At 40.5% G+C, this 25112-nt stretch overlaps 1 protein-coding gene and 1 long non-coding RNA gene across 3 annotated transcripts in view; one reads left to right on the top strand and one right to left on the bottom strand.

The window, feature by feature from the left end:
* Positions 1 to 25112, bottom strand: part of LOC141580086 (uncharacterized) — an 81879-nt gene that overhangs the window by 41639 nt on the left and 15128 nt on the right. For both annotated transcript variants that reach the window (XR_012512110.1, XR_012512109.1), the window contains exons 2-4: positions 5609 to 5706; positions 5298 to 5423; positions 788 to 872 (exon numbers count right to left, since the gene is read on the bottom strand). This is a non-coding gene — a long non-coding RNA (uncharacterized LOC141580086). The remainder of the gene's footprint in view (positions 1 to 787; positions 873 to 5297; positions 5424 to 5608; positions 5707 to 25112) is intronic.
* Positions 650 to 23740, top strand: LRRD1 (leucine rich repeats and death domain containing 1). Its single transcript, XM_039472779.2, has 5 exons — positions 650 to 2566; positions 7908 to 8106; positions 12334 to 12495; positions 16325 to 16442; positions 23521 to 23740. The coding sequence occupies exons 1-5, from the start codon at positions 650 to 652 to the stop codon at positions 23705 to 23707; spliced, it is 2583 nt and encodes an 860-aa protein (XP_039328713.1). The 3' UTR covers positions 23708 to 23740.

Here is a 25112-nt window from a genome sequence, read left to right as displayed (position 1 = left end):
TCTCATTCCCTTAAGGCTTCTTTCTCATTTTCTTTGATCTTTTTTGTTTCTTTATGTAATTTTAAAGTGATTTCAAGAGTAACAAGTGATAGGCTGGGCATGGTGGCTCATGCCTGTAATCCCAGCACTTTGGGAGGCCAAGGTGGGAGGATCACAAGGTCAGGAGTTCGAGACCATCCTGACCAACATGGTGAAACCCTGTCTCTACTAAATATAAAAATAAGCGAGGCTTGGTGGTGCACGCCTGTAATCCCAGCTACTCAGGAGGCTGAGGCAGGAGAATCACTTGAACCTGGGAGGCAGAGGGTGCAGTGAGCCAAGATTGTGCCTCTATACCCCAGCCTGGGCAACAGAAGGAGACTCAGTCTCAAAAAAAAAAAAATAAAAGAGTAACAAGTGATAAGTACATGCAATCAATAAACTATCCTTAACCAGGAATCATATATAAAATTAATTTGTTATAAATGAATTATGTGTATTTGTTTAAATTATTCTTTACAAAATAGTTGTATTTAAGTTCATTTGTAATTTTAACATCTCTATTACATCTTTTAATTTCAATGTTTGTTTTGTAGATTCAAAGGAAAAAACATGAAAATTAATATCAAGTTACAATTTTGTTTTGACATAAAACATATCAGCAAATAAGATGTCTGAAAAGGAGGGTATGTCAGAAGAGCTAGAGGATACTATTAATCAATTTAGGAAGGAATCTAGATCACAGTCAATGAAGGAGCCTGGCTTTCTTAAAGAAACATCAGATTCTATAAACAAAGCTTCTGATTACCTGGAAAAGAAATCTTCTAGCCAGATTTATGAAACACATCCTAGACGGAATACATTAGAGTCAATCTCTTCCTCTGAAAGCAAATCTAAGGGAAATGAAGAAGAAAAGAAAAATCTTCAATTTTCTGAAACAAGCACTAGAACAGAAACGTCACAGAGTTTATCATCACTAACTGGGAGGATTGCAGAATATCAGGCTTTGGTTAACTTCCTATCTCATGATACAGCAGGAGAAGTTAGTCCACAAGTCTCTGAAGAAAATCAGAAACAACTTAGCTTAGAGGCAGATAACTTTACAGTTAATCTTGAGGCCAAGGGTTTACAGGAATTTCCTAAGGACATTTTAAAAATCAAATATGTAAAATATCTATATTTAGACAAGAATCAAATCAGAACTTTTCAAGGGGCAGATTCAGGTGATCTGCTAGGACTTGAAAGCCTATCACTGCAAGAAAATGGATTATCATCGCTTCCATCTGAAATTCAGTTGCTTCATAATTTAAGGATATTAAATGTCAGTCACAACCACATATCACATATACCTAAAGAAATGTTACAGCTTGGGAATATCAGACAACTCTTTTTAAATAACAATTACATTGAAAATTTTCCTTCTGACTTAGAATGTCTTGGAAACTTGGAAATTTTAAGTTTGGGTAAAAATAAGTTAAGACATTTACCAGATACTCTGCCTAGTTTAAAAAACTTAAGGATTCTCAATTTGGAATATAATCAGTTAACAATATTTCCTAAAGCTCTCTGCTTCCTTCCGAAGTTAATTTCACTAGACCTTACTGGAAACCTGATCAGCAGTTTGCCAAAAGAAATTAGGGAACTTAAACATTTAGAAACACTTTTACTGGATCACAATAAACTTACCTTTCTGGCTGTGGAAATTTTTCAGTTACTCAAAATAAAAGAACTCCAACTGGCTGACAATAAATTGGAAGTTATTTCACACAAAATTGAGAATTTCAGGGAACTTAGGATTCTTATACTTGATAAAAATATATTGAAAAATATACCAGAGAAAATATCTTACTGTGCAATGTTAGAATGCCTTAGTCTTAGTGATAATAAATTAACAGAACTTCCTAAGAACATCCATAAGCTTAAAAATTTAAGAAAACTTCATGTAAACAGAAATAATATGGTAAAAATAAATGACAATATCTCACATCTTAATAATATATGCAGTATAGAATTTTCAGGAAACATAATCACAAGTGTTCCCATTGAAATAAAAAACTGCCAAAAAATAACTAAAGTTGAATTGAATTATAACAAAATAATGTATTTTCCAGTGGGACTGTGTGCTTTAGATTCTCTTTATTATTTGAGTGTTAATGGAAATTATATTTCAGAAATACCTGTGGATATATCTTTCAGTAAACAACTGCTTCATTTAGAGTTGAATGAAAACAAACTCCTCATATTTTCTGAGCACTTTTGTTCTCTTATTAATCTTAAATACCTGGATCTTGGTAAAAACCAAATAAAGAAAATTCCAGCATCTATTTCTAATATGATATCACTCCATGTACTTATTTTATGCTGTAATAAATTTGAAACTTTCCCTAGAGAATTGTGTACTTTAGAAAATTTGCGAGTACTTGATCTTTCAGAAAACCAATTACAGAAAATCTCTTCAGACATCTGTAATTTAAAAGGAATACAGAAATTAAACTTCTCAAGCAATCAGTTTATACATTTTCCTATTGAACTGTGCCAACTTCAATCACTGGAACAGCTGAATATAAGTCAGATAAAAGGGAGAAAGGTGAGAGATTGTGGGTTGTTGTTTTTTGTTTGTTTGTTTGTTTGTTTTTTATAGAGACAGGGTTTCACCATGGCCAGGATGGTCTTGATCTCCTGACCTCATGATCTGCCCGCCTCGGCCTCCCAAAGTGCTGGGATTACAGGCATGAGCCATGGCGCCCGGCCTGAGAGATTGGTATTGTGGGCTTTGCGTGGAAGGAGGGACTGGAGGGGATCAGAATCTAAGCTGTGGTGTATCTGTGTGTAGCATATGTGTATTTTAAGTTGAGCTGGAATATTTATTTTTTTAATGAAAAGCTTCCCCCTCCCCGCTAAATATGGCTTATAAATACACTTCTCAATACAAAAGCTGTACAGGAAAATATTTCATTAAAATGAAACATGGGCCGGGCGTGGTGGCTCACGCCTGTAATCCAAGCACTTTGGAGGCCAAGGCGGGTGGATCACCTGAGGTCGGGAGTTCATGACCAGCCTGACCAACATGGTGAAACCCTGTCTTAAAAAAAAGAAAAAGAAAAAGAAAAATGAAGCAATGAAAACTGACAATTCTATAGACTCCTTTTTATTTCTGTAATTGTAAAAAGAGTTCTAAACTTATGAACATCATATAAACACATTATTGAAACTTTGGAAAGTGATAGAAGTAAAAGAAAAATCATTCCACAAGCATATCATTGTATTATAACTACTGGCATATGTTAACACAACTTTTAGCATTTTTTCCCGTTATGCATATTGTTTTATAAGAAATTATAAGAGACTACACAATTTTAAATTATTCTTTTTTAATTAGCATTTCTCTTTGATGTAACAATCTTCCCAATAATTGTTATAACCAGTGCATGATTTATAGATCTAATCCTCTTATTGTGCATTTATGAATGCTAAAATTTTTCTTCATAATAATGCTGTGATGAATTTTTCATAAATACAGCCTTTTTCTTTTTTTTTTTTTTTTTTTTTGAGATGGAGTTTCGCTCTTGTTACCCAGGCTGGAGTGCAATGGCGCGATCTCGGCTCACCGCAACCTCCGCCTCCTGGGCTCAGGCAATTCTCCTGCCTCAGCCTCCTGAGTAGCTGGGATTATAGGCACGCGCCACCATGCCCAGCTAATTTTTTGTATTTTTAGTAGAGACGGGGTTTCACCATGTTGACCAGGTTGGTCTCGATCTCCCGACCTCGTGATCCACCCGCCTCGGCCTCCCAAAGTGCTGGGATTACAGGCTTGAGCCACCGCGCCCGGCCAATACAGCCTTTTTCATATTTTAGACTATTTCCTTAGGAAATTTTCCCTTAAGAATTGCTAGATCAATAAGAATTAACATTTTTAGAGTTTAGCATTTTACCTTACTGAAACTCTAAGAGTAAATTTTATGGAAATAATTTTTTAAAAATTAAAACATTCGGTGGCTCATGCCTGTAATCCCAGCACTTTGGGAAGCCGAGGCAGGTGGATCATGAGATCAGGAGTTAGAGACCAGCCTGGCCAACATGGTGAAACCCTATCTCTACTAAAAATACAAAAATTAGCTGGGCATGGTGGCACGCGCCTGTAGTCCCAGCTACTCGGGCGGCTGAGGCAGGGGAATCACTTTAACTGGGGAGGCAGAGGTTGCAGTGAGCCGAGATTGCGCCACTGCACTGCAGCCTGGCAACAGAGTGTGACTGTCTCAAGAAAAAAGAAAAGAAAACATTACTGACTTATATGAAGATCTTAGTAAACAAAAGAAAAGAACACAGCTATTATCTAAGACAAGATTACCCAAAGTCTACTCCCAAAAGCCCTAGTCCCATGAGCATCTGCTCAAAACACAGGGAGGAAGAGAGCAGTGTCTATGATCAAATCGCTTTAAGAAGCACTAGGTTTTTCTCTTAAAGAATAGCAATGAATACTATCTATTAAAAGCTTCGAAGAGTCCTGCACTAAAGAAACCAGTTTGTCTCTATTTAACACATATTCCCAAACTTATTTGACCATTTTTAACATAAAATGTATCACATAATACATTTCCAGAAAAGCTACTCCAGGGAATACTTGCTTAAGCAGATGGAGTGAATAATGATACACCTTGTGTTTAAAAGTTGATTTTGTACCAAAAGACACTTTTTAGTTCTGTAATATCACCATCAGTTAATTCATTTTCTGATTCATAATTATCTCACTTTCTCCCCTTGTAAGATAACTGTTGGTGTCTCCAATATTATGTCCTTAACTTTCTTTTTTTTATTAACTCCTTTCTCATCAAACCTGCTAGTCACTTACATGAGGATTATCCCAAAGTCTACGTAACTAGAGCTGATCTCATACCAGTGCTATAGTACCATAGTTCCCATATTTTTTCCTGGAAATTATACGTATTCTATTCTTTTGTGGTCACACATTCAATATAACTTCAAAGTCAATTCATTTTTCTTCCATCTCCTTTTGAAAGTTCACCATTTCTGTTTGTGATGCCAGTTTTTCTTTTAAACCTGCCAGGTTAAAACTCATAAAATCATTCTTGTTCCTTCATCAGTTATACCTCATATTATACCAAAATTGTATCATTTTTCCTCTGAAAAAGCTGTTGGATTATGTCCCTCATTTTCCAGTGTTACTGTCTACAACCTGGTCCTTAGGTATCACTCACTTCATGCATCAATTTATGCCAGGAGCATCCTCTCTTTTAGCAAGCCTTAACAAAGCTGTCAGACTTCATTGCAGAGAACTGTTCTCCATGTATCATACTTGCCTGTCAGGAATCCAAATTGCATATCTGTTGGCTACGCAAAGTGAATGGCTGCCCAAGGGAACAGTCCACATCTTTGCAACATCATTGCAAAGGTCATCAGATGGGAAAAATGATTTCCAAGAACTCCTGTCAAAAAGAATACCTCATGTAGTTGAAAACATCACTTGACAACTCCCTTGGGGTGGAAATGAAATGCCCAAATAATTAATTTATATAATAGCAGATGGTCACTAAACAGTCATCTGAAGATGAGCCAGGTTAATCGAAGGGCTTTTATTTTGCTAAGGGAAGGTTGCCCAACAGGAACTTACCTTCTATAGTAATTCTGTCATCACACAGCTCTCAGACACCACCTCTAGTAAATGTTGAGAAGGTAATTAAAGAATATTTGTTTCTGAGGTTTCAGACCCTTGTGAAAAAAAAAAAAGAATATTTGTTTCAATGAATGTCAAATAATGAACCTGCCTACCTGTCTTGATCTGACTCCTACTTCATAGGCCTGGCTCTCAAGTCTTGCTGTAGCCTAGTTCCATGCTCCTTATCCAAGCAAATCTCCCTCTGCTTTGTCACCTTTCTTTGCTGGCCAGCTTCTCACTGGCCATTATTATGCATGACATTTATCTTGTCTTAAGTGTTCTGTAAGATTTTCCTAATCCTATTCATTCTATTTATTTATTTTTTTATTTTTGAGACTGAGTCTCTGTTGCCCAGGCTGGAGGGCGGCGGTGCTATCTTGGCTCACTGCAACCTCCGCCTCCCAAGTTCAAGCAATTCCCCTGCGTCAGGCTCCCAAGCAGCTGGGATTACAGGTGCCCACCACCACATCCAGCTAATATTTGTATTTTTAGTAGAGACAGGATTTCACCATGTTGAGCAGGCTGGTCTCAAACTCCTATTATCCACCTGCCTCAGCCTTCCAAAGTTGTGGGATTACAGGTGTGAGCCACTGAGCCTGGCCCCCTATTCATTCTTAATAGGCTATTCAAGTTCTCCTTTTATATGAAGCTTTACTTTAGTTCTCTGATTTGTAGTAATGAACCTTTTCTAAACTTTCATTCATCAGTTATTAATTGTATTATTTTGGCATTGGATTATATATTGCTTCATTCTATTTCCTGATTTTTTTCATATGGATATACTCTGTTCCCTGAAATAGATTTTAATCTTTGTGAAGCTGGAGACTATTTCCTATGCTTCTTACACACCTGGAAGAACAATGAGCACAACATCCAGTATGTACCTTGTTGTTTAGTTATTTCAGAAGTGCCTATAGATTCGAAATTCTTTTGTTCATAGAACTTCCTTTATTTCAAAAGCCACTCATAATGGCCCTATTTTCTCTAAATATGTATATTTCTTCTTCATCTTAACAGAATATTTTAATTCCTGCAATTTTGCAACACATTTTATAGTAGGAATTTTTATTTAAGGTCATGTTGCCAAACTGTGACTCCATTACTAAATATTTAGTCAAAATGCATTTTGTGCTTGGGAACACATATAAAAAGTATAAAACGTGTATCACATCATTTAGAAATCTAAAAAAACACACAAAAGAGATGAATAAAGAGCAATGGGGCCCGACAACTTGGCTTACACCTGTAATCCCAGCACTTTGGGAGGCAGAGATGGTAGAATCACCTGAGGTCAGGAGTTTGAGACCGGCTGGCCACCATGGCGAAACCCCATTCTACTGAAAAAACAAAAATTAGCTGTGTGTGATAGCAAATGCCTGTGATCCCAGCTAGTCAGGAGGCTGAGGCAGGAGAATAGCCTGAACCTGGGAGGCAGAGGTTGCAGTGAGCTGTGATCACACCACTGCACTCCAGCCTGGGCGACAGAGCAAGATCTCCATCTCAAAACAAAAACAAAAACAAAAACAAAAACAAAAACAAACAAAGAAAAAACCAAAAAGGACTAGAAATAAAGAGATCAAATGAGGGATGGAGTAGTTGGAACTTCTGGGAGGTGGGAAAGAAGTCACACCAAGGTCAGATCTAGGGAGAGAAGAAAGGGATAAGGAGTCAATGAACACTGAATGATACGAATGTAAGCTAAGTGAGTACCAAGCCACAGGGTTGAATTAGAAGCACTGGCAGATCGGGTAGGTACTTGGATGTCACACAGTATCTTGTGGGTTTTAGCTAGAAGGGAGAGTAGGTCACAAATAATTTGTGACATAATAAAAATATCTCCTTTTTGGGCTGGGTGTGGTGGCTCACAGCTGTAATCCCAGCACTTTGGGAGGCTAAGGAGGGTGGATCACAAGGTCAAGAGTTCAAGACCAAGGGATGGTGAAACCCCATGTCTACGAAAAATAGAAGAATTAGTCTGGTGTGGTGGCCCGTGTCTGTGATCCCAGCTACTCAGGAGGCTGAGGCAGGAGAATCGCTTGAACCCAGGAGGTGGAGGTTGCAGTGAGCTGAGATCATGCATTGCACTCCAGCCTGGGTGATAGGGCAAGACTCTGTCTTAAAAAAAAAAAACCAGCAGTCTCCTTTTTAAGACAAAAGCAACAGGCAAAACTCTTTCATTTGATTTTAGAAAAAGTTTTAGTCATGTAAATATGTATGTATTTATAAAAGTATAATTGTTTAATCTTTGTTACAGTTAACAATACTTCCAGGAGAGCTATCTAATATGACTCAACTTAAAGAACTTGATATCTCAAATAATGCAATCAGAGAGATTCCAAGAAATATAGGAGAATTGAGAAACTTGGTTAGTTTACATGCACACAACAATCAAATAAGTTATCTTCCACCATCTTTGCTATCTTTAAATGATCTCCAGCAACTAAACCTGAGTGGTGAGTGTTGAGCATAATCAATAAGCATAATCAAATGTAGAGCATTAATGTCTGAGTTGTAAATTTTGCTGACAAGGTACAGAATGCATAAGCAATAAGTAGAGTATTAATGTCTGAGTTGCAATCTGACAAGATACAGATTGGCAAAAAGTAAACATAATGTATTAAGTGACCATTAGAAGGAATGACTGTCCCAGGTACAGAAAATGAGAGAAAAGTATAAGTTTCTGACTTGAAAGAGCAGGAGAGCCTGAACATATCATATTTTCATTTCTTTTCTCTCTTCTCTGCCTATACCCAGTCATTCAGTATTTCTTCCCTTTCTGAACCCAACTTCACCTCTTCCTCTACACACTCCTAAACAACATCAGGTCAGTGTTCTCTCTGCATTTCCTTCTCTATTGGCTCCCCTAATACTTCTCCTACACCCTATAATATTCTAATATCTTACATAGAGTCATTTACAAGGCAAAGCATTACAATAACCAAAACAAAATAGTCTTAGTCTTAATGACTTGCTTCCAAAAAATAGAGTATGGAAAGGAAAAAAATTATAACATTATCTTGGAGAATGCTGGCAGAGAATGTGTTATCCAAGAGATAACATTTAACATAATTAGTGATGTCATGTGGATGTCATGTGGTGTCTCAGTGCCTGACAGAATCTCCGTGTGCTTTGGTGGCCAGCCAGTATGGATGGTCTGGCAACATGGAAAGAATCATGAAAGCACAAGCGTACCAGACAGGCAAGGACATCTCTACAAAGCTCGGAGGGTTGTTTAAAAAGCCTCTTCCTGATGATCCCAAACTCAGAATTCACTGTTTACCAAACACCTTGGTCACAATAATGTCATTAGTTTCTCCATTTTTATTTTCTGAATTATACATTCACAACTTATGTTTCCTTGTGATTAATAGATATTAGGGGAAAAACACCTTTTTAGGAACGTTATAGTGCAAATTTGACAGTTGATTGGCATAATTTCTTATTTGAATGCTGCCTCCATTATATAGGTCCTTCCAGGAACTCAAACACTGTAAGTGAAATATGGGCGTATAGTTCTTATTATTTCTTTTTTCCTTTTGTTTTCATAATTAAATGCAGTTTGTTCAGGAAATCGGCACAAAGCCTGATAGTACTTTACTAAAATGACTGCATTCTTTAAATTCCCTTATTTTGTAGTTCAAGTCACTAACAATTCATTTTTGTTGAATCCTTAGGAGAAACAATAGTATGAATCTTGACAGTTCCTGCCCAGCCTAAAGGCAGAGCTCTCTGACCTGGGCATATGCTGCCAGGCTGGATACTTTTATACTTTGTTTTCTTGTTTTGCTTTAAAGCTACAACTCAGCATCCATTTTCCCCCATACATTTTTACATTGAACCTTAGGACTCAATCACCTCCACTTAAATTGATGACACAAGCAGCTGATAACCATTTCTGGGTTTCTGCCTAACCTTCTAATTGTCTGTTAAAGCCAGTTCTCTGGTCTCCCAGTGAATGGTGGCTCTTTTTCTTTCCACAGTGGCACATCCACTTCCCTTACTCTTGGCACGTAGGAATATGCATTTACATAATTGGAAAAATCTGGATTTCTGATGCCAAAGGGCTAAAGCCTCTTGGATTTCATTGTGGTGATATATAGCCACTATTTTATTTTTGATCAGTGGCCTTTGGGCTACTGTTTAACTAGGGCACTGAACATCAGTGTCAGCACTAGGGTTTTTGTTTGTTTCTCTTGGGTCTTTCTTTTTGGCACATGTGAATTTTGTTTTGTGTAAAGTGAAATAACTTTCTCTTGTTCTCTAATGATGGGTTTAAAATTAAGAGCATCTGGTTTTGGTATGGGGATGATCCAGGATTATGTTGTGACTGATATATATTAGTTACTTGTATATATATTTTTTAAATCTTTGCAAGGGGAAAACTACAAGTAACGAGTTTCATATAATTAATTTAAATTTGTTACAGGTTTTCATGTTCAGGATAAACAATTTTACAACCTTGGGTGAGAACACTTGCAACAGTTTATTGATAAGGTGACTTTCACCTTTGGACAACTGTTGCATGCCAATTTTTTTTTTGTGTGTGTGAAACACTTCAAAATTGATTTTAAGAATGTAAATTTAAAATTGGGTGTATCTAATATGCCCCAAGTTCAGTAAATAAACAATTCTTTAAAAAAAAAAAAGAAGAGCACTTGACCTCTGTGGTATTCTTTCCAAAAACCCATAACTGCAGTCTAATAATGAGAACATATCAGACAAATTCAAATTATGGTACATTCTACAAAATTCCTAATCAGTACTTCTTAAAACTGTCAAGGTAGGCATGGCACACTGGCTCACGCCTGTAATCCTAGCACTTTGGGAGGCTCAGGTCAGGGGATCACCTGAAGTAGGGAGTTTGAGACCAGCCTGATCAACATGGAGAAACTCCATCTCTACTAAAAATACCAAATTACCTGGGTGTGGTGGCATACGCCTATAATCTCAGCTACTCGGGCGGCTGAGACAGGAGAATTGCATGAACCCAGGAGGTGGAGGTGGTGGTGAGCTGAGCACGCCATTGCACTATAGCCTGGGCAACAACAGCAAATCTCCATCTCAAAAAACAAACCAACAAACACCCCAAACAACTGTCAAGGTTATGAAAAACAAGGAAAGATTGAGAAACTGTCACAGAACAGAAGAGACTAATAAGACATAACTGTATGCAGTGAGATTTCCTGAAACAGAAAAAGGACACTGATGGAAAAACTAATGAATCCAAAAAAGTCTGGAGTGTATTTAGTAGTAACATACCAATATTGGTTTCTTAGATTAAACAAATGTAATATGATAATGTGAGATAACATTAGGAGAAACTAAAACTAGATGAGGAACACACAAGAACTTGCTACAATCTCTACAACATTTCTGTAAATCTAAAAGTATACTGAATAAACAGTTTAGTTTAAAAATTACCATCACAGGCTGGGCGCGGTGGCTCAAGCCTGCAAACCCAGCACTTTGGGAGGCCAAGGCGGGTGGATCACGAGGTCAAGAGATCCAGACCATCCTGGTCAACATGGTGAAACCCCGTCTCTACTAAAAATACAAAAAATTAGCTGGGCATGGTGGCGCGTGCCTGTAATCCCAGCTACTCAGGAGGCTGAGGCAGGAGAATTGCCTGAACCCAGGAGGCAGAGGTTGTGGTGAGCCGAGATCGCGCCATTGTACTCCAGCCTGGGTAGCAAGAGCGAAACTCCGTCTCAAAAAAAAAAAAAAGAAAGAAAGAAAAGTAAAAATTACCATCACAGGCCGGGCGCGGTGGCTCAAGCCTGTAATCCCAGCACTTTGGGAGGCTCAGGCGGGTGGATCATGAGGTCAAGAGATCGAGACCATCCTGGTCAACATGGTGAAACCCTATCTCTACTAAAAATACAAAAATTAGCTGGGTATAGTGGCGTGCGCCTGTAGTCCCAGCTACTTGGGAGGCTGAGGTGGAAGAATTGCTTGAACCCAGGAGGCGGAGGTTGCAGTGAGCCGACATTGTGCCACTGCACTCCAGCCTGGCACCTGGCAACAGAGTGAGACTCTGTCTCAAAAAAAAAAAAAAAAAAAAAAAAAAAAAAAAAAAATTACCATCACATCTACTCTATAAAGTTTTTTGCTATATTAAAAGAGGATAGCCTCTGTCTTATTTTGCCACCCCTAGGAGAGAAAGGAACCACAGCTCTCTTTCTATAAATACTCTTTTTTTGCTCTTAGCATGTGGACATCAGAAATAATTTATGACCTGGCTAGGCGAGGTGGATCACACCTATAATCCCAGCACTTTGGGAGGCCCAGGCAGGCGGATTATGAGGTCAAGAGATCGAGACCATCCTGGCCAACACGGTGAAACCCTATCTCTACTAAAAATACAAAAATTAGCTTGGCGTGGTGGCGCGTGCCTGTAGTCCCAGCTACTCAGGAGGCTGAGGCAGGAGAACTGCTTGAACCCGGGAGGCGGATGTTGCAGTGAGCCAAGACTGCACCACTGCATTCCAGCCTGGCGCCTGGGGACAGAACAAGACTCTGTCTCAAAAAAAAAAAAAAAAAGAAAGAAATAATAATTTATAACCTGCTGGCATTGTGGGTGGCCTCTGGTACTTTGCCAGCAAGACATAATAGATGTTATTTACCCCCATAATTTTCTTTTATAGAAAGATGTAATTCAATTCTAATTTTTTTTCTACTAGGAAATAATCTGACAGCTCTACCTAGTGATATCTACAATCTTTTTTCACTGAAGGAGATAAATTTTGATGACAACCCTTTGCTGAGACCTCCAATGGAAATCTGCAAAGGAAAACAGTTGTATACTATTGCCCGCTATCTACAGAGAGCAGATGAAAGAGATGGTAGGTGATGAGTGATTGACTATCTTACAAGTCCTTTCTTTTTCAATTTAATTTAATTTAATTTTTTGGGGGGAGGACAGGGTCTCACTCTGACACCCAGGCTGGACTTCAGTGGCATGATCACAACTTGCTGTAGCCTTGGGCTACAGCAATCTTCCCACCTCAGCCTCCTGAGTAGCAGGGACTACAAGCGTGTGTTACCGCACCTGGCTAAGTTTTAATTTTTTTTTTAGTAGAGACGGGGTCTCGCTATGTTGCCCAGGCTAGATTTGAATTCCTGAGCTCAAGCAATTCTCCTGTCTTGGTCTCCCAGTGTTGGGATTACAGGCATGAGCCACCACATCTGGCCACAAGACACTATCTGATATGAATTAAAAGATGGTTTGCTATAATTGGAGGCTTTCAATCTGGCAGAGATATGAAAATATTTATCATCTTTCTGTTCTGAAGGTCAGAAATTTGTTTTGACAATTCAGATTATTTAATCCAGGTCCATATAAATTGAGCCACTGAAAATAGGCAAATCCAAGTGGAGGGGTGAGCTGCTTCTTACCCATTGACCTTAATGGGCTTTAATTGGTGTTTCATTGAGGTTGTGGCCAAACTCAAAATCCACACACAAATCTGTCAGTTCTGCTCAGTTCTACCAAATGTAGTTGTTCTAAAAGACATTTGGAGCTGGGTTTGGTGGCTCATGCCTGTAATCCTAACATGTTGGGAGGCCAAGGCAGGAGGATCACTTGAGCTCAGAAGTTCAAGACCAGCCTGGGCAACATAGTGAGATCTTGTTTCCATTTTTAAGAATAAATAAATAAGACATTTGGCCTTCTGGGAAGTCCATGGAGCCATTCCACTGATGCCAGTCAGTCTTTGGCACACTATGAACATCTGTCTGAAATCTTCAGACAGTCTTTATCCCAACTGTCCCTGAGCTCTCCATTGTGTGTTTGATTATTTCTGAGAGCAGGCCCTTTTTCTTTAAAATAGACTAGATGGAGACTGGTTTCAAGTGTCTGGGAGGGAATCTTCACTGTCCATTTCTTTCCCTGGGGCTGGGTTCTCAACAGTTAGGCTTTTCCAACTAGGACTCTGATTTGCTCCTTGTCATCAGTAGTCAGAGTGAATACAGATTTTGGTCCTCTAATTTAATGCAGGAGACCAATCAGTATTGATCCAGATTTGGGGAAATGGAATACCCAAAACTGTCCCCTCAGATCATTCTATCATGTACCTTGTCTACATAATCAGGAGGTTGTACTAATGTAATTTCATAGTGAGATAGTCACGAAAAATCGCTTAGTCCTTAAAGTCACAATATACATCCATATACATGGCTGTCATTTAGAAGCTTTTGCAAGACTGGGCTTCATTGATAAAGGAACTTAAAATATAAATTTAAAAGCCACAGTATCTGTCTTCTTTAACTTACTATGCAAGTTGATTGTCCTAATTATTACTATAAAAAGAGATCTTTTATGGTAATTCTATTTTTATAAAATAAAGATTTTAGCATTTTCTAGGATCCACAAAGTATTTCTGTTAGGTACAGTGCTTTAGAGAAGGGAGACTTGTTTAAGAGAGTTCTCAAAATTTCAGCCATTTATCTCCTTTCCCTATGCCCAAGAAGCCTTCATACTGCAGGCTTGGCACCCAATGAGGACAGACAGAAGTCAGCATGAGAGATGCTGACTTTATTCTGCAATTAACAAATGGAGCATTTTTCTTAAACTTTTACTTAGAAGATTTGAATTTTATATATATCAGTAGCATGAAATATAGCCTGAGGGAGTATATATAAAATTGTTTTAAATAGAACATATTTGAGATGAACATGGGGGATGGTACATCTTGAGTTCTGAAAATTCTCACGGGCTGGGAGTAGTGGCTCATGCCATGTTCCAGGACTTTGGGAGGCCAAGGCAGGAGGATCACTTATGCCCCAGAGTTTGAGACCAGCTTGGGCAATATAGTGAGACCCTATTGCTTCTCAGCCTTTTGGCTAAGATCAAATATAATGAGACCCACTCTCTACAAAAATTTTAAAAACCAAAGTGGGCAGATCTCTTGAAGCCAGGAGGTGGAGACTGGCCTGGCCAACATGGCAAAACCCCATCTCTACTAAAAATACAAAAATTAGCCAGGCATGGTGGCACATGCCTATAGTTCCAGCTACAAAGGATGCCAAGGCAGGAGAATTGCTCATCAGGAGGTGCCTGTAGTTCCAGCTAACCTGGTGGTGGAGGTTGCAGTGAGACAAGATCCCAAAACTATATTCTAACCTGGGCGACAGAGCCAGACTCTGTCTCAAAATAAGTAAATAAATAAAAATTAAAAATAATGAATTAGCCAGGCATGGTGGCACATGCCTATGGTCCCAGCTACTTGGTGGGGTGAAGTGGGAAAGTTGCATGAGCCTGGGAGGTCAAGGCTGTGGTGACCTGTGATTATGCCACTGCACTCCAGTCTGAGTGACAGAGTGAGACCCTGTCTCAAAAGAAAAGAAAATAAAAAACTCACAGTACCTTTCTCAAGAAAAAAGGATCCTGTTCAAGTTACCTGGAAGTTTTAATTTAAAAAACTAAATTGGCCAGGCGTGGTGGCTCACACCTGTAATCCAAGCACTCTGGAGGCCAAGCAGGTGTATCACCTGAGGTCAGAAGTTCAAGACCAGCCTGACTAACACAGTGAAACCCTGTTAAAAAAAACAAAACTAAACTAAACTAAATCACTAATTGCTCAGCCAACGTATTAAATAACTGACTTGAATATAAAATATGCATATATACACCACATTTATACTAGATATGAACTTAGTTTCTCAAGTTGGTACATAAAGAAGCACATAAAATTGTTGCCCATATTCTCCACCAAACAAAACAAAACATACCCATGCCCATAAAAAAGCCAGAATTGAAGGAAGAAGTCAAATGCATTTCAAATCCAGAAGAAATTAAAGGGCTTGGGAATCACTTTAAAGTTCCTTATAAATGTTCTTTAAAACAGCCATTTTAAATGTTGGATTTTTCGGATTTTAGAAAAAATGGAACATGTTTCAAATTTCAGTCATATTTTAGATCTGCGTTGTCATTGTATTTTTTTTTTTTTTTTTTTTTTTTGAGACGGAGTTTCACTCTTGTTACCCAGGCTGGAGTGCAATGGCGCGATCTCGGCTCACCGCAACCTCCGCCTCCTGGGTTCAGGTAATTCTCCTGCCTCAGCCTCCTGAGTAGCTGGGATTACAGGCACGTGCCACCATGCCCAGCTAATTTTTTGTATTTTTAGTAGAGACGGGGGTTTCACCATGTTGACCAGGATGGTCTCGATCTCTTGACCTCGTGATCCACCCGCCTTGGCCTCCCAAAGTGCTGGGATTACAGGCTTGAGCCACCGCGCCTGGCCGTGTTTTTTTTTTTTTTCTTTTTGAGACAGAGTCTTGCTCTGTTGCCCAGGATAAAGTACAGTGGTGTGGTCCCAGCTCACTGCAACCTCCTCCCGGGTTCAAGTGATTCTCCTGCCTTAGCCTCCTGAGTAGCTGGAATTACAGGCGCACATCAACAAGCCCAGCTAATTTTTATATTTTCACTAGAGACAGGGTTTTGCCATGTTGGCCAGGCTGCTCTTGAACTCCTGACCTCAGGTTATCCACCCGCCTCCCAAAGTGCTGGATTACAGGCTTGATCCACTGCGCCCAGCCAGCACTGTCATTTTCAATTTTACTTAACATATACATTTCATAGAAGCACAGAAATAAGAAAACTAGATATAATATTAACTCAAAATAGATTATCTTTTTCAAAATATATACATTGTCTTTTATGTCCAAACATAGAGAAAGTCTTAGAGAAGATATTCAAGATAGTTGCCAACAACATCACTGAAACCAATTTTAAATTTTTATGTCAAAAACTAAACCTGGCAAACTCAGAAACTGATATGCCTACAAAGAGGTATGTATAAATGACAGCATTTGGTACAAATTTATTCTTTTTTTTTTTTTTCAATCGAGGTGGGGTTTCACTGTGTTGGCCAGGATGGTCTCAATCTCTTGACCTCGTGATCTACTGCCTCGGCCTCCCAAAGTGCTGGGATTACAGGCGTGAGCCACCGTGCCCAGCCAGTACAAGTTTATTCTAATTCTGATTCATATCATGTTGATATTACATGGTTTTGAAACATTCATATTAATATAATCTCTACTTTGCTGTAGAAAGCTGATTTTAGTTTATTACCTGTTTGTGATCCATGTTGGAAGGCCATTTAGCACAATAAAGAACAAGGGCTGTGAGGACAGACTGACTTTTAATCATAACTGGCTTTGTGACCTTTGGCAAGTCTATAACTTCTTGGTGACCTCGTTTCTTCACTGGTAATGAGTAGGACAACTGTCATGAGAATCAAGTGAGATCAAGCTATAAAGCATGTAGTATAGTAGCAGTAATATACCTGTTTACTGGAAATAACCCACAATTACGATTTTGAGGTCTTGAGAACTGAATGTAAATTGATTTGTGTGTGTGTGTGTGTGTGTGTGAGCAACATGGCTGTTTATTCACCTGGGTGCAGGTGGGCTGAGGCCGAAAAGGGCATCAGTGAAGGGCGGCGGGATAGGAGTTGGTTTTATAGGTTTGGGGTGGGCAGTGGAAAGTTACAGTGTAAGATCAGTTACAGTGGTGGGGGTAGGGGAAAGGAGTATACATTACCATAAATTCAGTTACAGTGGTGGGTGGGATAAGGCATAAGAGTAGTTGAGATGGTAGGGTGGGGAGAAGGGATATTCACAGAGCAAGAACAGTTAAGATGGCGGAGTGGGGTGAAGAGTATTTACATTATTGTAAGAACAGTTAAGCTGGCAGGGTGGGGTGAGGAGTATTCACACTATCATAATAACGGTTAAGATGGTAGGGTGGGAAGAGAAGTTTTATATCTGGGGGAAGCTCCTTAATGGCGAACACAGGTCAGCAGTGGGGGATAATCAGCCAAGGCAGGCAGGACTTCAGACTTTCTGGGTCCAGGGTTGCACATGTAACATGGTAATAGCCCCATAAAACTGCATACCTCAACCATACCTCGGCTTTCTGTTGAAACTGCTCTCTGTAACCCTAATGTGAGAGGCAAGCAGTCCAAGGTATGTAATTTCCATACTACCCAGGCACTGTGTAAACTAACGCTTATCTTGACTTCTGTGAACCACTTAAGTAACAATTGGAATGTCGGAAGCCCCTCACCCTTATCCTGCCCAGGAGGTAGTTTACAGAATGTCCAAAGTCCACTGGCCCTTGGAATGTCTGAAGCCCCTCACCCCCACCCCCACCTCTCACCCTCTTCCCCAAGGTGATTTACGGGCATAAAAGGTCTTGACATCCTCCTTTCAGGGCCACAGGTTGGAGAGATGTGAGTCCTCTGTGGCCGCCAGCAATAAAGACCCTGCAATTTGGCATACTTTTGTCTTGGTGTTGAGTTTCTATGCTCGCTCCAGTACAACACACATGGAGGCCTGACATTCCTGTCTTTTTATATAGAGAGAAAGAATTAGAGAAGGGGGGTGATAATAGGTTTTGGGGGGTAGGGAGTGAAGTTGTTTCTCAAGCCTTCTTCAAGTGGGATTGGGGGTGGTGAAGAAACCTAAAAATTGGAAAGAATTTAGACTGTTGGGAGATTTCAGGCAAAGGGGTGATATTGTGAGGTTGTTAGAAGGAGCATTTGTCTTATTGACTGATTGGTTATTGCTTGTATACAATTTTGTAGGAATTGAGAGATTAATTGGAAAAACACAGGGTTCAAATAAGAAAAGGAGAAAGATAGTAGTAGAGGACTAAGGATTGGAAGAATCCATGACTCCAGTTAGAGAGTGTCCAGCCAGGTCCAGAATAACCATTTGCCTGATTAATGAGCTTTTGGGCTCTTTTAATTTATTGATGGCAGTATATACTAGGCCAGTCTGGTTTATATAAAAACAGCTTTCTTTATTTAGGAATAGGCCAAGACCTTTTTTAGCAGTCAGTAAATTAAAACCTCTGTGGTTTTGGAGGACAACTGCAGCTAGGGAATTTACTTGAGCTTGAAGGAGGGATAATGATGGAGTTAATTTTCCAATGCTAGCAGAGAAATTATTAGAGAGGCTACGGAAGGTCCCGATTGATGTGGTAAGGCCTGTGCCAAGTGCAGTAGTAAGTTTTAACCTCACAAGAAAGGGAATTAATGGAATGAGCCGCTTGTGTTGTATTGGGACCACAAGAGGAACAGGGAGCTTTTGTCCCCATTAGCAAACTGAATTCTGGGAGTAAGGAAAACTAGGGTACAAGTGCCTACCTAGTTGGTAGGAAGGCAGATGTAAGAAGAAGAACCACGTGTATTGGAACTAAATCCTTTGCTGAGTGCAAAAAAAAAAAAAAAAAAAAAAAAAAAAGAAGATGAAGAAGAAGAAGAACCACAGAGGAAAAAAAGGTCCTTGGCTTAGACAGAACTAGAAGTGTAAAGTGAAAAGATGAGAAAGTGTGCTGAGGGGGCTGGAGCTTTGGACCCAAATGCCAAGGGAACCAGCAAGGGCTGTGGCTATTAAAGGGTGTAGCGGGGCTTGGTAGGGTAACGGTGTGGAGGGAGAGCTTTTGTTTTCATGTTGTATGAGGGAGCAGGTAGTATTTATAAGCAACTACTTACTTTTATTAACAAGATTGGGTATGAGCGGAGAACGGGAGCCATATTAAGAGTGAAATATTAGCTGTAATTGCCTGGAGGAAAAGTGTAAACCGACAACTTAAACAAAAGCAGGGCATGTAAAAGTAAATGAGTACAGTAAATTCAATAATTTGATTATAGTTAGACAGAAAATAATAGAAAGAGACTTTTTGAGGTATGGTTTAAGTAGTAGGGGCGACTGCATAAAGCTGGAGAAGGTGGGGGGCTGAAAGTAAGTATGTGAGGTGTAAAGAGAAAACTTTGGAGGTTGTGAGAGCTATAGAGGGTAAGTGGGGCATCACCTGTGATTTTGAGGGATTCTAAGAGTATCAGGGCGGCAGCTGCTGATAGTCAAGAGGGCCAGTCCAGGACTGTGAGGTTAAGTTGTCTAGATGAAAAGGCTACAGGCTGTGGGCCTGGCTCCCGTGTAAGAATTTCAATGGCACAGCCTTTTATTTCTGCTGTGTAGATAGAGAAGGGTTGAGAGGAGTTCGAGAGTGCTAGTGTAGGAGCTGCCTCTAAGTCCTTCTTTAGCGACCGAAAGGAAGAATGGGGGAAAAAATTTTGGTTTATGGGATCAGCTAAGTTTCCTTTTGTAGGTTTAAAAAGTTGTTTGGTTATGGGGCAAAAACCTGGTATTCAGATGCAAAAGTATTCTACAATGCCTAGGAAGGAGAGAAGCTGTTGTTTAGTGAATGGCTTTGGAGTTTGGGAAATTAACTGGATATGGTTGGCAGGGAGAGCGCATGTATGCTGGCGAAAGATTATAACAGATGGGGAAGAAATTTGGGCTTTAGAAGAAGCATTTTTGAGGTTAAGAACAGAATAGTGAGTTGTGGAAGGGAGTATAGAAGACAGGAGGATATAGGGGTTTGGTACAACCGAGTGGATGGGAAGTACAATCTGATTGATGAGGCAGAGTTCTTGGACTATCCTGTAGAGTTTGTCCGGTATTTTGGACAACTAGGATAGGGGAAGAAATTTGGGCTTTGGAAGGGGATACATGATACCCCTTTGAGTATAGATGCTGAAGAAGCAGGAGGGTGAATTAAAAGGGCATGTTGCAATAGACAGATGATAACAGGCTTTACATCTTTTAAAGCCTGTTGTGGGATGGGGTACTGGGTAGGGTAAAGGTGGTTAGGTTTTAAGGCGATGATGAAGGGTGAGTGATTCATATCAATGGATGGGAAGGCAGTGTCCCACACCCTAGGGTTAAGGTAGGGGGGACATAAGGGGAGGTACGGTTTTTGGGGAGGAGAGTGGCAATGAGGTGTGGTTGTAACCCAGGAATAGTCAAGGAGTCAGATAATTTTGCTAGGATATCTCGGCCTAACAGGGGAACTAGACAAGTGGGGATGATTAGGAAAGAATGTGGAAAAGAATGCTGGCCTAATTGACACCAGACTTGGGGAGTTTTGAGAGGCCTGGAGGCCTTGCCATTAATTCACACAACAGTTATGGAGGCCAAGGAGACAGGTCCTTGAAAAGAAGGTAGCGTGGAGTGGGTGGCCTCTGTGTTGATTAAGAAGGGGATGGACTTACCCCCCAACTGAAAGAGTTACCTGAAGTTTGGCGTCCATGATGGTCCGGGGGCTTTTGAGATGCTTGGGCAGCATTAGTCTTCAGCTGCCAAGTCAAGGGTTGGAGCTCCAGGAGCTCTGAGAACAGCAGCATGAGTTGGACAGCTGACTTTCTGTCGGGGCCCCACACAGATGGGGCAGGGCTTAGAAGGAATCCCAGGCTGCGGGCATTCCTTGGCCCAGTGGCCAGGTTTCTGATACTTGAAGCAAGGTCCAGGAAGGGTGGCTGGATACTGCATTCTGGGCGCTATGAAGTTTCCGTGAGCCGGGGGTGTGGCTGGCGTTTGTCTTATGGCAGAGGCAGGTATCTGTAGTTTTGAGATGCGCTGCCGCCAGGTAGATTTTTCTCTATTATTGAACACCTTGAAGGTGAGGTTGCTTAAATCCTGTTGTGTGGTTTGAGGGCCAGATTTTAATTTCTGTACCTTTTTGTAATGTTAGGGGCTGATTGGATGATAAAATGCATAGTAAGCGTTCTTCAGGGGTGAGAGTAGAAGTAAGGATGACATTTAAGTTACTCCAGGTGAGATTATAGGACTGGGTTAAGTATTGGAGGATTTGATGAAAAGGAGCCTAATCAGTGGCCAGTTTGGGAAAGATTGGACAAAGAGAAAGGAAGGTGCACCTTAACTATGCCTTTGGCTACAGCCACCTCTCGAAGGGGGAATTGTTGGGCAGGGACAGAGTCCAAGGGACTAAACTGTAAGCTGGACTGGGTATGAGGTGGGGAGTTGACAGGAGGGGCATTAGGATGTGGGTTGTGGGGAGGGGAAGAAGAGGAAGGCTCTCAGGGAAGTGGGGTTAGGTCCTGGATTAGGGCCTGGTTTGGACAGGTGGGGAGGAGAAAGATTGGAAGGGTTAATGAACAAGGAGGATTTGAGGTTATTGGCAGAGGAAGGAGGGGCAGATGGAAGGGAAGAGAAGGAGTAGAGATTAGGGAGGGATGGTGTGTAAAAAAAATTCCTGGATGTAGGGAATTTTAGACCAGTTGCCCATGTTGCTACAAAAATTGTCTAAATCTTGTAAAATAGAGAGGTTAAAGGTACCATTTTTCAGCCAGTTGGAGCCGTTGCTTAACTTGTATTGTGGCCATGTAGTGTTACAGAAGAAGATGAGGCATTTGGATTTTAGGTCCTGAGACGGTGAAGAGGCTTGAGGTTCTTTAGAACACAGGCCAATGGAGTGGAGGGAGGGATAGAGGACGGACTATTGCCCATGGTTCTGGAAAGGCATCAAAGACAAGGAAAACGGGCACGCAACCCAGTCACTTAATAGGCGTCCCTAGTTGAGCCTGAGTTGAACCTCCTCGTTGGTGAGCAGCCAAAGAGGGCATCCTCTACGTTGACCTGCCACCAATATCGGCCATGAGCCTGGTGGGTGAGTGACTAGGGTGAACGTCTCCATTATAGTCAAACCCCTATGGAAATGGAAAACTGGGTCCCCAGATCTGTGACCTACATAGGATTTTTCCAGTCCTGAGCCACATGGAAGAACCTGGTTTACCTGATTTTCCTTGTCTTTGTGGTGGAAAAAGGACGAAACCGAAAGGGGGAGGAAGTGGAAATGAAAAGACAAAAAAATGGGAAGGCAAAAAGAGAGACTGTTTACCAAAATAGCTGGTGGTGTGAGTCTGTGGGTTGGTCTGATCACCCCAGGTCAGTAGGTAGATCTCTATGAAAGTTGGAACAGGGGACTAATCTCCCATAGGAGTTCCCCTGTCTGGGATTTCGGCACCAAATGTTAAAATTTGTACTTCGAATGAAGAGACCCACCCACCCACGCAAACAGGCTTTGTGTGAGCAACATGGCTGTTTATTCACTTGGGTGCAGGTGGGCTGAGGCCGAAAAGGGCATCAGTCTGAATTATTGATTTTCTTTTTTTTTTTCTCTTTTTTAAATTTTTTCCCTCCCCTCTTCTACCACCACCCCCTCCTTTTTTTTTTGAGACAGAGTTTCACTCTTGGTGCCCAGGCTGGAGTGTAGTGGTGCAATTTCTGCTCACTGCAGCCTCTGCCTCCCAGGTTGAAGTGATTCTCCTACCTCAGCCTCCCAAGCAGCTGGGATTACAGGCAAGCACCACCATGCCTGGTTAATTTTTGTGTTTTTAGTAGAGACAGGGTTTCTCTATGTTGGCCAGGCTGGTCTCGAACTCCTGACCTTGCTGGGATTACAGGCATTAGCCACCACGCCGATTGTTAATTTTCTGTAAGGAAATGAGGGATGGGCGGGAGCTAACATTAACTTTCTACGTGCCAAGCTCCATGCCAAACTTTTTTTTTTTGACACGGAGTTTCGCCCTTGTTACCCAGGCTGGAGTGCAATGGCGCGATCTCGGCTCACCACAACCTCCGCCTCCTGGGCTCAGGCAATTCTCCTGCCTCAGCCTCCTGAGTAGCTGGGATTACAGGCACGTGCCACCATGCCCAGCTAATTTTTTGCGCTTTTAGTAGAGACGGGGTTTCACCATGTTGACCAGGATGGTCTCGATCTCTCGACCTCGTGATCCACCCGCCTCGGCCTCCCAAAGTGCTGGGATTACAGGCTTGAGCCACCGTGCCCGGCGCCAAACTTTTATATAGATTCTTTTCACCAATTAATTTCATCCTCACTTTAGTCTGGTAAATTGGTTGGAAAACCTAGATATACAATATTTAAGGAGTTAAAAGCAATGTTCTTAATTGACGATTCAAATAATTATTAGCAATTTTAATATATGTTAAACATTAATTAATATTTAACTATTAATATTATTAATCATGTTTTTCAGCACTGTTTCATTAAGTGAGAGAGCCCACCAAGCACTTGTTGTATGGAAAACACAAAGTAACAAATTATCACTAACTGCTGCAGCTTTAAGAGATCAACTAATTCGAGCACTAGCTATGATAGGAGCATATGAAATTATGGACAAAATAACAGCTTTAAATCTTTTTACACGTGCAATTAAATTCTAACCGGTGGATCAATATTTAAAACTGAAAACTTCTGATGCACTTATAATTGAAACTGTTTTTGAACCATCTCACTTCACTTTATCATACAATGAATTGCATCTCTTTTCTTGCATTCTTAAGAGATCATGACTTATAACTACCACTCTAATGTTATAATAATAAAATATTGCTGACACTGGTGTGTTTGTTCTTTTGTCTCATTATAGTGATGTTGAATTTGAAAATAATCCTATTAAAATTTTTCTATTATATAATGCTTTTATACAATCCATGATTTATAGGTAGCAACATTACTAGTGATTTTCACTGGGGTTAGAAAGCAGAACAGTTTCTTTTTAGATGCTGGCTTAAAAACATAAATAAATATACCATCCTTACTTTTTCTCCACTAGGAATTGGATAGCTTTGTTAAACGTAAACTAGGGCCAGGCCAGTAATTCTTTAGTTGAGTGTCCAGACAGGATTGATAGAGTGGCCATCTGTTGTCTTGTCTGTCATGTGTGCCTCTCCCCTTCTTCTGCTATCAGAAAACCTCTTTCACAGGGGGAATGCATTACACGTTTGAATGTGGAGCTGACCTTGTCAGGTAAGTTTCTTCCCCCACTCCAGCACTATCATCAATGTCTTTACCCATTTAACCGCAATGATTGATTTTGACTCAGGGAAAGCCATTTGACCCAAGCCAGGCCATTAACAGTTTCCCTTGGATTTTTTTTGCAGAGCTGCCAGGGAAGATACACTCTTCCTGCAGGTAGGTTATGAGTCTTGGAGTCTTGGTATATTATGCAGTGTGTAGTTGTCTGCTGAGAGCTGGATGGTGAGAGAGAGATGGAATCTTGCTTATATTGTCTGATCCTCAATCCCCATATCTGAAGCTAATTTTACTTCTGAAATATTTACTTTTCATCCACTCAAGGAGTGTGACCTGAGTTTCCATAATTTTGAATGGAAAAAGACCTAATACAAGCAATTAACAATATTGTGGACAGGCTGGGCACAGTGGCTCATGCCTGTAATCCCAGCACGTTGGGAGGCCGAGGCAGGTGGATCATCTGAGGTCAGGAGTTTGAGACCAGCATGACCAACATGGAGAAACCCCGTCTCTACTAAAAATACAAAATAACTAGGGCATGGTGGCAGGTGCCTGTAATCCTAGCTACTCGAGAGGCTGAGGCAGGAGAATAGCTTAGGCCTGGGAGGCGGAGGTTGCAGTGAGCCGAGATCGCACCATTGCCCTCCAGCCTGGGCAACAAGAGCAAAACGCCATAGTGCAGTTTTTGTTACCTTAAAAAATAATTTCCTATGTGAGACCATATTAAGGAAAGGAATTTATTTTGCAGGCTGAAATTTAAAGTGTATATTTTGTTGTCATTTGGGAAGTGCAACATAATATTGGTTTAACAAC

Source organism: Saimiri boliviensis, chromosome 10, assembly GCF_048565385.1.
Source record: "Saimiri boliviensis isolate mSaiBol1 chromosome 10, mSaiBol1.pri, whole genome shotgun sequence".
Lineage (NCBI taxonomy): Eukaryota > Metazoa > Chordata > Mammalia > Primates > Cebidae > Saimiri > Saimiri boliviensis.
Note: the sequence above shows the minus strand (reverse complement) of the source record. Positions and strands in the feature narration are given on the sequence as shown.